Source organism: Xenopus laevis, chromosome 8L (genome assembly GCF_017654675.1).
Source record: "Xenopus laevis strain J_2021 chromosome 8L, Xenopus_laevis_v10.1, whole genome shotgun sequence".
Taxonomy (NCBI): domain Eukaryota; kingdom Metazoa; phylum Chordata; class Amphibia; order Anura; family Pipidae; genus Xenopus; species Xenopus laevis.
Window position 1 is genome coordinate 15,713,848 of NC_054385.1, and position 13,661 is coordinate 15,727,508.

The 13,661-nt window shown below is 41.3% G+C and overlaps 1 protein-coding gene and 1 long non-coding RNA gene across 2 annotated transcripts; one reads left to right on the top strand and one right to left on the bottom strand.

Moving 5' to 3' along the window:
* Positions 1-1,267: 1,267 nt before the first annotated feature.
* Positions 1,268-9,710, top strand: LOC121397079 (serine/threonine-protein kinase N2-like). Its single transcript, XM_041573005.1, has 13 exons — positions 1,268-1,352; positions 2,653-2,701; positions 3,466-3,818; positions 4,887-4,931; positions 5,019-5,094; positions 5,289-5,380; positions 5,634-5,807; positions 6,452-6,514; positions 6,805-6,881; positions 7,378-7,520; positions 7,813-7,890; positions 8,061-8,141; positions 8,243-9,710. Exons 2-13 carry the CDS (start codon positions 2,663-2,665, stop codon positions 8,426-8,428), a joined length of 1,407 nt encoding a protein of 468 aa, XP_041428939.1. The 5' UTR covers positions 1,268-1,352; positions 2,653-2,662; the 3' UTR covers positions 8,429-9,710.
* A 1,794-nt stretch (positions 9,711-11,504) lies between these two features.
* LOC121397137 lies at positions 11,505-13,428 on the bottom strand. The gene is made up of 2 exons (XR_005963489.1): positions 13,242-13,428; positions 11,505-11,610 (listed from the first exon to the last, which is right to left on the bottom strand). It is a non-coding gene; the product is annotated as an uncharacterized LOC121397137 (long non-coding RNA).
* Between the last annotated feature and the right edge of the window lie 233 nt (positions 13,429-13,661).

The window sequence follows — 13,661 nt, forward strand, 5'->3', positions numbered from 1 at the left end:
GTTGGTTGGTAGACTGGTGAATGTACTATCCCTAGAAGAGATTTAGGGGCTTACAGCAAATATACACTTTTTCCCAATTGAAGCCCATAAACAGATAACATTTGGGGACCCCTGTGCCAGACTAACAGATATTGATTATGTTACTGATGTTATTAAATTTCCCCCTCAAATGGACAATGCCTTTACTTTTAGTGCTGGCTGGGAAATGCAGACCCAGGGTTTGACAGTTGGTTTAGTCCGTTGGTTGGTAGAGTGGTGAATGTACTATCCCTCTAAGAGATTTTTTGCCAAATAATCCTTATTTTAGTGAAAAGGGGGGTGATAAATGTTTGATACCCCCAAGACTAGCGGATGATGCTCCTCTCATTGATTTCAGAGATTTTGGAGAGTTTACCCCTAAAATGGGCTTTGGATATGCTTTTACTCTTAGAGCTGGTTGGGAGACACAGACCCAGGGTTTGACAGTTGGTTTAGTCCATTGGTTGGTAGAGTGGTGAGGGGCTGACAGCAAATATACACTTTTTCCCAATTGAAGCCCATAAACAGATGACATTTGGGGACCCCTGTACCTCACTATAAATACTTTATTTGTATGACCAGTATTAACAGGCTCCTTACAGTTTTGCCCCTCTGCCCCTGGGTATCTAACCTGTTCTGATATACCAACCTTAACATGAATTTAATGGAATACATAGCAATGTCTTTTCCTTTCATGTCTCATGTGCATTCCCTTCAAATGTCCCGGCTGTGGGGGGCAACAGGGTACATGGTAGGGCAGTATTGATTCCAATCAGATTTAATTGCTATTCTGTAAATGTTTCCTATAGCAGGGGGTGGGCAATCTGCACCTGGCCAGTGATCTTATGTACTATGTATTCATTCTCTCTATACCAATGCTCATTTCTGATTGGCTGCTGGGAGGTACTGCATTGTATAAACTGAGTGCCAGTAAACGCTGGGAGTGACACAAAGCTCACGTTTAGATCTCTGCTTTCCTCTATATTTTATAGGAAATATTAAGTTAAGTGTTAAAAGCATTATCCTTGAAACTAATTTGTCAATTTATTCTCTTCCCTATACAGATTGCTACAGTGGACGGATTGCTACTTTTTTGGCAAATTACCAGCTCTTTTTGGACTGTTTTTTCCTGGCTTCTCCTTAGTTCAGATTTTAACATTCTTTTCTGAACACATATAAGGAGAGCCAGTTTCTAAAGAGGGAGACCCTCTGGGGTCCCCCGGCCTTGTGCCGGCCCCTCTATTTAAGCCAAAAGCCAAAAACACCTCAGGCGTTTTGGTATTTTTTTTTTCTTTTTCTTTTTGAACATCTGACATCTGAGCTTCTTTCAAGAGGTAATCCTGCAAATACAATTCATACAGTTTATGATTTATTTTACAGCAAACCTGCCCTAATTAAGGGGAAGGGGGCAATTTGTAAGGTCCCACATCTCTTTCCCAGGCCTGTACTTGTTTTCTCCAAAAACTGAAGCGCACCTACTTCTTACCTGCCCTTACACCAGTGCCCCAATTCCTGCCAGCTGATGTAGACTGTATATATATATATATATATATATATATATATATATTGATTTTATAGATAAAAAGAAATGACTGCTATACATGGCTATATTGATTTTCAGAGAGCATTGGATTTCGTTGATGGCTACAAATCCTGGCAGATGAGAGTTGTAGTTCATAAACACCAGACAATAGCATGATGCTCATATAGTATATAGTTTGACTTTATGGTTTAGTAAATAAAATAACTGTTGTCATAGAAGAGACGTATAAATTGGTTTATATGTTAAACCCCCTTTATTAAAGGTTCAAGTTTTCACAACCAAATAAAACACACATATTGTCATTGAGTGATTAGTGAAGAATAAAAGAGATAGATGACTGGCAGTAGCAGAAGGTATCAGGATAAAACACAAGTGAGCATTCCCATAGGGGAGATTTACAATTAAGATCACCTTGGAATGAGTTTATTCTAGTTATAAGCTTGCGGGAAGACACTTTCTTCCCATTACGGAAGTTTATTTAAACACAGGGTGTCCAATTCAGTGTACAGAACACAAGCCATCAAAATAACTCCTGCCCTGAGTGATATCTTCATACATTTAGTGAGCTACAGAAATATATCGGGGGACTGCTCTCTGTTTAGCAACACCTTTACTGGAGCTTACATCTCCTACTATAATGAAATTGAAGATTGTTCCCATATTTCTTTGGTCTTTTCTTTTGGTAATTCCTGGTGGGTGGTGAATTGTGCATTACAGACAAAATCTGCCAGTTTTTTTAATGCCCAACATCAGCCAGACAGAAAATGAGGGAGATTCTTGACGCGTGGGGGAGAAAGGGGTTTCCCGATAGGGGCATATGGGAAGAAAGGGTGACCCAGACATTTAAACGTGGCAGACCAGGCTTTCTTTGGGATTAAAAGAGTATCCGGTAAGCTGCCTTCATTGTCGATATTTTGGTAGGGATAGTTGCTTAAACCTCCCATGTTTAGCTATGTTGGGATTGTATGAGTTGGGGCAATATAATATAACAACATCAATATGCAATTTGGTGAAGAGGGTTTCTATTGAGAAAGATAAAAATGACCTCTTATCCCCATACCAGCACTGACAATGTTTATTTCCCATTACAGGAGTCTCAAGATGGGTGTCCGGAATTCCTGCATTCGTGCTACCAATCCGGTAAGGCTAATGGGATATAACATGTTACTGAAGAGTGCAATGGCCTCAGTCCGGAGGAGATGATTAGTATTTATTGTTTAAAGTAGCAATATATTCCATAGCACAATGTTAGGGAAAAATAAAGCGAATCTGGAATAAAATGGGAAGCCAAGGTTCCTGTTTGAGGGAGCTAGAACAGAGAATTACAGTCCAGGACCTAAGCATTTTAGATAAAAGATCCCATAACTGTACTCTCCCATAGACTCCATTTTATCCAAATAATCCAAATTGTTAAAAATGATTTCCTTTTTCTCTGTAATAATAAAACAGTAACTTGTACTTGATCCCAACTAAGATATAATTAATCCTTATTTGAAGCAAAATTTATTTAATGTTTAAATGAATTTCTAGTAGACTAAAAGGCATGAAGCCCCAAACTACAGAAAAATCTGTTATCTGGAAAACCCCAGGTCCCGAGCATTCTGGATAACAGGTCCCATACCTGTATAAACATCAAACAAATAGCAATGCCATGATGTAGATTAGAATTGGAATATGGACTTACCAGTGGAGAATAAAATCTTGAGCCTGGTGACATTTCAGTGCAGAGAGAGATTGAGAAGTAGCAGCTACTGACACCAGCAGATTTGCTCCTCACTGGAGCTGGAGGGCTTGGCCAACAGTTTTAGTGATTCTAGAATTGAAAGAAAAAAAGTGTAAATTACAGTAACTTAGGCAGGCAATAACCAACTATTGTTTCCATAACTTTTTCTCCTTTTCTACAGGACAATCATGAGGTTTTGTCTCCAAAACTTTGTGATTTGCGGCCAAGGTTACATCTATTGGCCAATAAAGATCAGGTAATGGGAGAAATAAAGAAGGAGATGCGCATTGCAGCGGGCGCTGAAAAGCTCTACAGAGTGACCTCAGACAAGGAGACCTTAGCCCGTCTGAGGAAGTTTATGAAGGAGTCAGGGAAAAAGCTGAAAATTCTTTATGCCACCCTTCAAAACCTGAATGTGGCAATTGCACAGAAGGACCCTGAGATTCACCCAGGTTCTCCCCATGACCCACCAACAAATGCCCCAGAGGATTCCTGTGTTAGGGACCCACCAACAAATGCCCCAGAGGATTCCGTGTTAGGGATGAGTCCCCAGCAGTTGCCTTGACACCGGAAGAACCAGCCCACAAACGGCCACGGCACAAGATCCAGCACAGCACTGCCACTGGCTGTCACTGAGGGCAGGTAAGATGCAGAGTTCGGCTTATTATGAACTGTATTCTCTGTATATGGCCAGGGCCGCCATCAGGGGGGCACAGGGGGGGGGGCAGTTGTCCCGAGCCCTGAAGTTTTTTTTTGAGTGTTAGGGGGACAGCTTGCTGCAATGTTTATAATAGAGGACTGGGGCTCTGGTGTGCCCTCGTTGGTGTTAGTTTAAGTCCCGGTAAAGCTGTACAGGGATTGGATGGGTAAAGTAGAAACTTCCCCTCCAGCCTAACCAATCCCAATGCAGTTTCACCGGACTAACTTAATCGACCAATGAGGGCACAGAGATCTGAATAGGACAGAAATAATGCTGAAACCGGAGCTCCCGTCCTTTCTTAGAAACTTTGCAGAATGCTGACGGGGCGGGGGGGGACCTGGCAATCAAGTAAGTGAAGCATGACTGGAGACCCCTTAAGAGCCAAACTTATGGGGAACCCTGGCAAAAAAATTAGATTTTGGGTGGGCTGCCACCAATGTTTTTTTTTTACTTAATCAATATTTTTTTAAATTGCAGGAGGGGGGGCCCCTGAATCACCAATGGCCTTTTATAACTTGGGGTGGGGTTACTGTTTCAGCTCTGATGTTTGTTTGGCTTTTTTTCTGTGGGGGGGGGGGGGGGCGAGATATGGGATGGGGCTTGGGGGCCCAGAAAATTTTGCCAGACAGGCCCCGGTGATTTCTGAAAGAGGCCCTGTATACGGCTATTGTACTTCTTTTGGTGGAGGAGTAATACTCCAGATACAGACATGGCACCTGAATTCACCCTGTACTGTGCTGGCAAATCATTCTCTGCCTCTGAAAGGGCTGAACTCCAATGTCTATGTACATATACAGCTCTTAGCTTCCCATGTTAGTAAAACACAAGCATAATAACAAACTTACATTTTCCCTATAGTGAGATGTCTGCGGATGAAGTGAACATCGGCTCAACTCATCCAGAAAACACAGCAGAAGACTTTCACCGGCTGTGACGACGGAACCAGAGTAAGATACAGTACAACCTGCAACTGATGATACTATCAACATTTCATTTGAAATAACAATGAGTTCAATTCTGCAATTCTTTTTCAGAGTTTTGCATTTGACCAACTGCACTCTGCAAGACTTCACCCAACGAGGTTTCCTAGGCGAGGGCGGATTTGGGAAGGTAATATTTAACTAAATCCATTATTAGGATGACTATTGGGCACATGCAAGAACACTGGCTAAACAGTTAGTTCTGTTACCTTGCAATGTTGGGGGCAAGATGGATTCTTGGAGCTCTCTGCAAGGGGTTTGGAGGTTCTGCATGTATCTTCCTGTGTTTCTTCAAAATTCCCTCAATATATTCTCTCATTCCAGGTTCTCCATGTGCAACACACGGCATCAAAAAGATCGTATGCCCTGAAGATCCTAAAAAAACAGAAGATCACCACCTTAAGGGATGTTGAAAGGTCAGTTTATGGGAATGATCAACTTGGGCTAGTTGGCTTTATTACTTACCCATGTCCCTTTCAAACAGCTGTAGCGCTCTGATATTACCCTGATAATGCAAGCAATGCCTAACTAGTTATGTGTCTTGGGACTTCCACTAACATCTCCCATTAGTACTATACTAAATAATCTAAGACAATAATGTGGCTCCTATGGGCAGAATGACACTTTCTCTACTGGCTTGTTTTGATAATGAATGCTTTTAATATTCAGGATTTTGGTCGAGAAACGGGTCGCTCTCACAGCAGCTGTCCACCCCTTCACCGTGGATCTACATGCCACCTTCCAGTCAGACCACCATCTCTTCTTCCTCATGGAGTATGTCGCTGGAGGCTGCTTAAGGACTCTCCTGGAGAGGGAACGTAAATTTGGACAACGGAGGACTACGTACGTAATAATGAACCTTTACCTAGTGTCATGTGGGCGCTATTTAAATATAATACCATTCATACAAACTAAACCATAAATAGCAGGCCACAACAACCACAGAACTGTGCTGCTACTCTTTGTTCCACCACATGTTTCGGATCACATGGACCCTTTCACAAGTGTGTCTTTCTCAAGTCACACACTTGAGAAAGGGTCCATGTGATCCGAAACATGTCATAGAATAAAAAGTAGCAGCACAGTTCTGTGGTTGTTGTGGCTTACTTCGTTTTGTAGGAATTGATCAATTTCTGGCCTTTACTGTGTGACCTGAGAGGGTGAGCCCACAGGATAAGGAACTCAAGGGACGTGCTGAGGAAAACTACACAAGTTTGAAAACCATAAATAGCATATGGATCTGGCTCCTTGTTTATCGAAGGAAGCAGCCATATTACACAAATGCAAGAGGCTTTATTTAGAAATACATAAGAAATTTTTAATAAGTTCGGAGCTGCATACACAACTTACCATTATAGTCAGTGGGTCTCTTAAATCACAGCGAGCCTGTAATATTTAGACTGAGATATCACCACCCTGTGCTACACTAACAAATAAATGGCTATGTATTCAATAACCTACTGATGGGAGTCATTTTCTCTTTGCAGGTTCTATGCTGCGTGCACAGTGCTGGCCATCTCCTATTTGCACGAAAATGGTATCATACACCGGTAAGTATAGATATATATCAATACTTTTTTTAAGTATATGAAAACATTTGCAATATAAAATATAAGAGAATATTACTGCTAAACTTTTAAGAAGCCACGATTAATGTCCCCTATAGAGCTTGCTCCACAAGAGCATGACAACTTCAGCCTTGTGCCTTTATATGGTCAAGAATCTCCTCAGTGACTTAAAGTTTAAAAAAGGTTGTTATTCACTATATAATCACTAATTATTTCCCCTTTTGTGTGCCAGTGAACTTGTACTTTTCTAACATTTGCCGTTGTATTAACAGAGATCTCAAGCCGGAAAACCTGCTCTTAGACAGCAACGGGTACATCAAACTGGCTGATTTCGGACTATGCAAAGACGGTAAGGTTTCTCATAAACTTACATGTCAAAAAAGGGTTGCGCTTCGTGTTATGTTTTTGAGACTCACTAAGTGACTGACATTTGTAGTTTCATATTATGAGAACGCAAGAGTGAAATTCACCTAAAGAGTTATGCTTTAGCAGATCAGATTAAAGGAGAAGGAAAGGTGAATTACTAGAGGGTGCCAATTGTTAGGCAATTGATTTGTATCACTTAATATTTAGTGAGAACATAGATCGGAGTTACCCTAGAATGTAATCTATAGAAAGACGTCTAATGTAATAAAAACCTTATATTTTTGCATCTCTCTAACCTGTTAGTCAGTTAGAAAGGGGGGCCACATGGGACCTAACTGTTCAGTTTGTTTGCTGATCATGCAGCTCAGGATGAAAAGAAAACAAACTGAACTGTTCCTTTCTTGTACTTTGAGTCTGAGCCGCTACTGATAAATAAGCCCCACTGGTTTCCAGTTTACTTACAGTTACTGTTTTTGCAGGAATTGGCTATGGGGACAGAACACGCAGCCTGACTGGAACCTATGACTACATGGCTCCCGAAGTCCTCTCCAGGCTGCCGTATTCAAGATCTGCAGATTGGTGGTCTCTGGGCATCGTGATCTTCGAGATGCTAGTCGGGGACGTAAGTACAAAGCTCAATAAGTGCACTGAATAGGTGAATGTACATTAAGTTGGAAAAAACATCAAACATCAACTATTTTAGCTCCGTATGGCCATAGAGTAATCAGTTGTTTGTATTGCAGAATTGATCACGTGTGTAGGGAATATAAATATTTCACGATATACTCAAAGCTATCTTTATAAAAGCCCCTTAATGTATATATAGCAACAGGTTTTGTAGTCTTCTTGGTCAGTTACACCTGATTAGTTCTTTAATCTATAATAACAGATCTTTCTTATGTTTCACATTGCAGCTACCATGGATGAGACCATCTATTGGCGTCGTCTGCCCAAAGTTCCTGGCTGAGGATGCAGCTATTTTAATATCAGGGGTAAGTTACACAGCAAGTTAAGGGTGCATGGTGTGGTTTAACCAGTGATTCATGAATAGGTAGCACTATCCTATTTGTGCAGTCTAACAGTATTAAGCCTTTATAGCCATTAACTGGCACACAGCACTGCAACAAAGCTTATCTACTAATGTTTCTCTCTTTTTCTTTAGCTTTTACAGTTGGACCCATGGATGCGGCTGGGCTCCAGCGAGGAAGATGCAGGTGAACTAATGTTTCATCATTTCTTTCGAGTAAGTTACTTCAGTCAATTTTTGCTAGCTACAAAAATGAACTAAAGGTACAGATGGACAAAAGAATTAATAAAGAATGTTTTATATTGTCTATTAACCAGGGCATTGACTGGCTGGCTTTGGTACAGAGAAAATTGCAGCCCCCATTCATACCGGAGGATGTTGGACTTTCCGACGATGGACCCTGTTATGAACATCTACTTCTAACACCTCCCTCCGAGGGTTCCTTGGCAATAAGAAAAGAGATCGCCGATGCCTTTGGGAGCTTCGATTATTCCGCAATATAGAGCTGCGTGATCATCCTGCAACGCAAAAATCATTGCCATCACCCGCGTTGACAGAAGATTGGGGACACATGAAAAACGGCACATCAGGTCATCTTGCTTTCTGTTTCTCTTCCATCCAGAGCAATTAGCGGTACCCCTCCTCCTTCCACCATAGCTCCACCAGCGGTGCCCCATCTCCTTCTACCGTAGCTCCACCGGCGGTGCCCTCCCTTCCTACTAAAATATAGCATCATAAACAGGAGCGCACTTAAGCCACTCGGTAAACCCTGCATTCCTTTTCACTCCATCCCCCAAGTGTGCAGAAGCCGGGTCTGCAGGCTGCTGGGGCTCCAATGGAATGAAACGGAATGCAGCATTCACCGAGCTGCTTAACGGTGCTCATGTTTAAGCTGCCATATTGCTTACCGTAATTCCACCTGCGGTGCCTCCCTTTCCACCTAAAATATGGTTTCATGGGCAGATGCACCTAAGCCACTCGGTAGTCCCTGCATTCCATTTCACTCAATCCCTCAGTGTGCAGAAGCCGGGTCTGCAAGCTGTCTGGGCTGCCAGTTCTCCAATGGAATGGAATGGAATGCAGCATTCACCTAGCAGCTTAATGGCGCTCATGCGTATGCTGCCATATTGCTTTCTTTTTCTTTTCCTTCATTCCAATTCCACCAGCAGTTGTCCCTCTTATATAGTATCATAAACTGGAGCACCATTTAGCCACTCGGTAGACTCTGCATTCCTTTCAACTCCATCCCTCAGTGTGCAAATGCCGGGGTGTGCAGGCTGCCTGGGTTCAATGGAATGGATTGGAATGCAGCATTCATCTAGCTGCTAAACGGTGCTCATGTTTACGTAGCCTTATTGCTTTTTGTTTCCCTTCCTGCCACTGTAATTCCACCAGCAGTCCCTCCCTTCCCATCTTAAATATGGTTTCATAGACAGAAGCCCCCTTAAGCCACATGGTAGACCCTTCATTTCTTTTCTCTCCATCCCTCAGACTGCAAAAGCCGGGTCTGCAGGCTGCAAGGGACCAAAGAAATGGAATGCAGAGTTCACCTAGCAGCCTAAAGGCGCTCATGTGTATGCTGCCATATTACCATCTGTTTCCCTTACCCTCTTTCTCTTGATTAAATATGGCAAATTGATCCTGGGAGCAAATCCGATTGCCGTTAAGGAGTCAGGAAGGAATTTTTCCCTCACAAAGGGTTTTTGCCTTCCTCTGGATCAAATAGCCCTATTTATCCTATAATAATTATTAATAAAGCTGTGCGTTTCACAGATTTAACCATCAGTCTGCGGAGTCTTTATTCTGGGTATAAAGCTAGGGGTAACTCATAAGAGGTGGGGAGGGTGAGAATGAATGAAAAAACACTTAGGGGGTTAAAAAAAACTTGGGAAAAAAAGTTGTTTTTTTACTATAAAATCTGAATTTTTAGTAAAAAAAAAGAATCAAAATGTTTCAGGATTTTTTATACCCGGATGGAAAAAGTCTGAATCCGAAAATCCGGCATCTCATATCTGACGAGGTTGTATATAAATCAATGCGAGAAGTCCAGAATATATCCTAATCTATGCAATAATACCAAAATTTAGTGAATTCCGGGAAAAGGGGTGGGCATTCTACCTGTGTGGGTAAATGGATGGGCGGGCTACCTGTGTGAGTAAAGAGGTGGGCGGGGTTGCCTGTGTGGGTAATGGGGGGATGGGCTGCTTGTGTGGGTAAAGGGGTGGGTGGACTGCCTGTGTGGGTAAAGGGAGGGTGGACTCCCTGTGTGGGTAAAAGGGAGGGTCAGTTCCCTGTGTGGGTAAAGGGGAAGGTGGGCTCCCTGTGTGGGTAAAGAGAGGGTAGGACTGATTGCTACAAGTCTGTAGGATATAACAAGCCCCAGGGTAAACTGTGCCAAATTAATAGAATATGCAAGTGTTTTCTGAAAAACTGAGTTTATTCATTAAAAGGAAATCAATGTTAGCAGAGCCACTACCAAATGCCATATGGCCTTCCTCTGTCTCCGCAACTCTTTTAGATTTGCCGCACACCACTTACTTCATGTTGCTCGGTGCAATCATATCCTAGGCCGCTTCCAAGCCCAACACGGCAACAGATTCCAATTAGGCAAGAAGCACACCAGTTCAGCTAGGCAATGCCTTTAGCACATTTATTTGCAGAAGAATTGAACGCACTCGGGGTCCATTCGGGGTCCAACCCCTCCCTCCCTTGCACCCGAGGAAGGGGTTGGACCCCGAAAGCTTGTGCGTTCAATACTTCTGCAAATAAATGTGCTGAAGGCATTGCCTAGCTGAACTTGTGTGCTTCTTCCCTTCCTCTGTCTCCTGCACAAACTGTTGGAAAACCTAGGGAGCCCTCCAGCCATCAACGGATCTCCACTGTCCTGAACAAGCGATTTATCTCTATATATCAGCATGAGAGCTGTGAAGATGTTGAATTCTCTCCCTGAATCAGTGGTACAGGCTGATACATTAGATAGCTTTAAGAAGGGGTTGGATGGTGTTTAGCAAGTAATGGAATACAGGGTTATGGAAGATAGCTACAAGGCAATCCAGGGACAACTTGATGGAATTGTGTCTCTTTTCAATCTATGTGACTATGTTACATAAAACACATTTGCTATAGTAAGTACATATCTAACATGTGACTTATGGTACATATACTGCAATCACTAATGCAGCCATTGAGGGAAGCTTAAACTGCCTTTTCCATTCAGTACCATGGACAGCACTCTGTGGCTTCAGCTCCTATTGATTGACACACTGGTTGGTGGCACCAAGCTGTCACAGCAAAGAGCCAGTTCTATACAAATACAGATAAGATTTTTATGTCATTATTCCTATTAGATATCCTGATATAGGCTGGCTCTGTGGTCGGGCACGTATACGTATAGGTTTACCTAAGTATGCTTCCACCTTGCAACATCTTATCTTCCAAATACTATTAGGTACCAAGATAAAACACCCTAAATATGAAAGCCTGGGCCCCGCTGAACAGTTTTATATCAAATATGTAAAGTTCTACCTAAGCATGTTGTTTTGTAAGGGCCCAAAATGAAGACACCCCATTTAAGCTATACTTACCTGAGAGTGTCCCAGGGAAATGTCTTCCTCTGTCTTCTGATCTCAATTCTATCCCTTCTGCTTTATCCTTCTCTTTTCTTCTGCTTCTTACTGGCATATTTCTGATAAATGTATGAAAATTATTAATTACAAAAACGAAATCAGGGTTTTTTTGGGACTACTTGAGCTTTCCAAATCTACTATAATTTATGTGCAATCCCACTTTTGTTGAAAGATATAGACTAAAAAAATAAAATTTCCTATAGAAATCCGTGGCGGAGGGTGGGGAGGGTTTTTAAAAACAAGAAAAATAGGCACCCCAAAAACCATGCCGCCCTAGGCACAGGCCCTCGGGGGCCTATATATAAAAACAGCCCTGCACATATACATCAAGAAGAATATAACGACTACATGTAAAAAAATATTTTTTTCATGAATTGTTTTCCCAGTGGGACACAATAATCTATAAACAGAAAACCTGGAAAGAAGTGTTAAATATAAAGATACAATATCTTAACCCCTAAACAACCTCTAAAGAAAACACCATATCTGGATTTTGGTCATTTCTTTGGGCTTTGGCAGCAAATACATGTGTATTCAATTTACATGTTTAGAAATACCATTAACCTTGTCTGTCAGTACAGGTATGGGATCTGTGATCCGGAAACCTGCTATCCAGAAAGTTCCCAATTATGGAAAGTCTGTCTCCCATTCAAATAATCCAATTTTTAAAAAAATAATTTTCTATTTCTCTGTAATAGTAAAAAAGTACATTGTACTTGACCCCAACTAAGATATAATTAATCCTTATTGAACCTTCTGTTGGGTTCATTTAATGTTTACATGATTTTCTAGCAGACGTAAGGTATGAAGATCCAAATTTTGGAAAGATCTGTTATCCAGAAAACCCCAGGTACTGAGCATTTTGGATAACAGGTCCCATATCTGTATTACATTTCTTTAATCCTGTTAGAAAGTCATTTTAAAAAGTGCTGCAAAACTTGTTGGTAGTACAGTATATGAATAAATAATAAGCTTTGGTTAAACAGCATGTCAGTGACATTAATAATTACAGCTTTTTTCTCATTCGATTAAATAAACAGCAACGGGTTGCCCTGGTTTTTGTGTTTGTAGCCAAGAAGTGTCATATAATGAGCTTACTATATGAGTACTATATGAGTGAACAACAAAAAGCCACAAACAAACTCACAACCGAGAAATTCCAGAATGCTCTTACCTGGGGTTTTCCAGATAACGGATCTTTCTGTAATTCGGATCTTCATACCTTGTCTACGAGAAAATCATGTAAACCATTAAATAAACCCAATAGGCTGGTTTTGCTTCCAATAAGGATTAATTATGTCTGAATTTGGATAAAGTATATGCTACTGTTTTATTATTACAGAGAAAAGGGAAATCATTTTTAAAAATGATCATTTGGAGTCTATGGGAGACATCACTTCTGTAATTTGGAGCTTTCGGGATAATGGTTTTCCGGATAACGGAAACAGATGCATTAGTCCAATGTATATCAATGAGCTGCTGTGTATCAGTGGGGTGTCGTCCTTCAATAGGGTCACATGAAATCTGTCACATCGGTGCACTACCAGGTCAATAAATGGGTTGAATGTCATTCATTGTTCTCTGCAAAACTACAGAATGAAACCCACCTGCCCTGACACTTTACGTTCCCCTTCTCTCCTCTTTATATAAAAAGCCTCCAGTGTTCTCGTAAGGTGTCACAAAGCCGTACCTTTTCCCCAATTCATCTACAGATTGGATGCAGATCCTTCCCATAGTTGCAAACTGTAGAGCATCCAAAGGCAGCCAGTGTAACTGTCCATCTGACGCAGAAATGAGCTTCTACCTGTACATACAGGTATAGGATCTGTTATCCGGAAACCCGTTATCCAGAAAGCTCAGAATTACGGGAAGACCATCTCCCGTAGACTCCATTTTATACAAATAATCCAATTTTTTTAATTTCCCTTTACCTCTGTAATAAAAAAAAACAGTTCCTTGTACTTGATCTAAACTCAGATATAATTAATCCTCAGTGGAAACAAAACCAACCTACTGGATTAATTTACTGCTTCAATTATTATTAATTATAGAATTACGGTATGAAGATCCAAATTACAGAAAGATCCATTGTCCAGAAAGCCCCACGTTG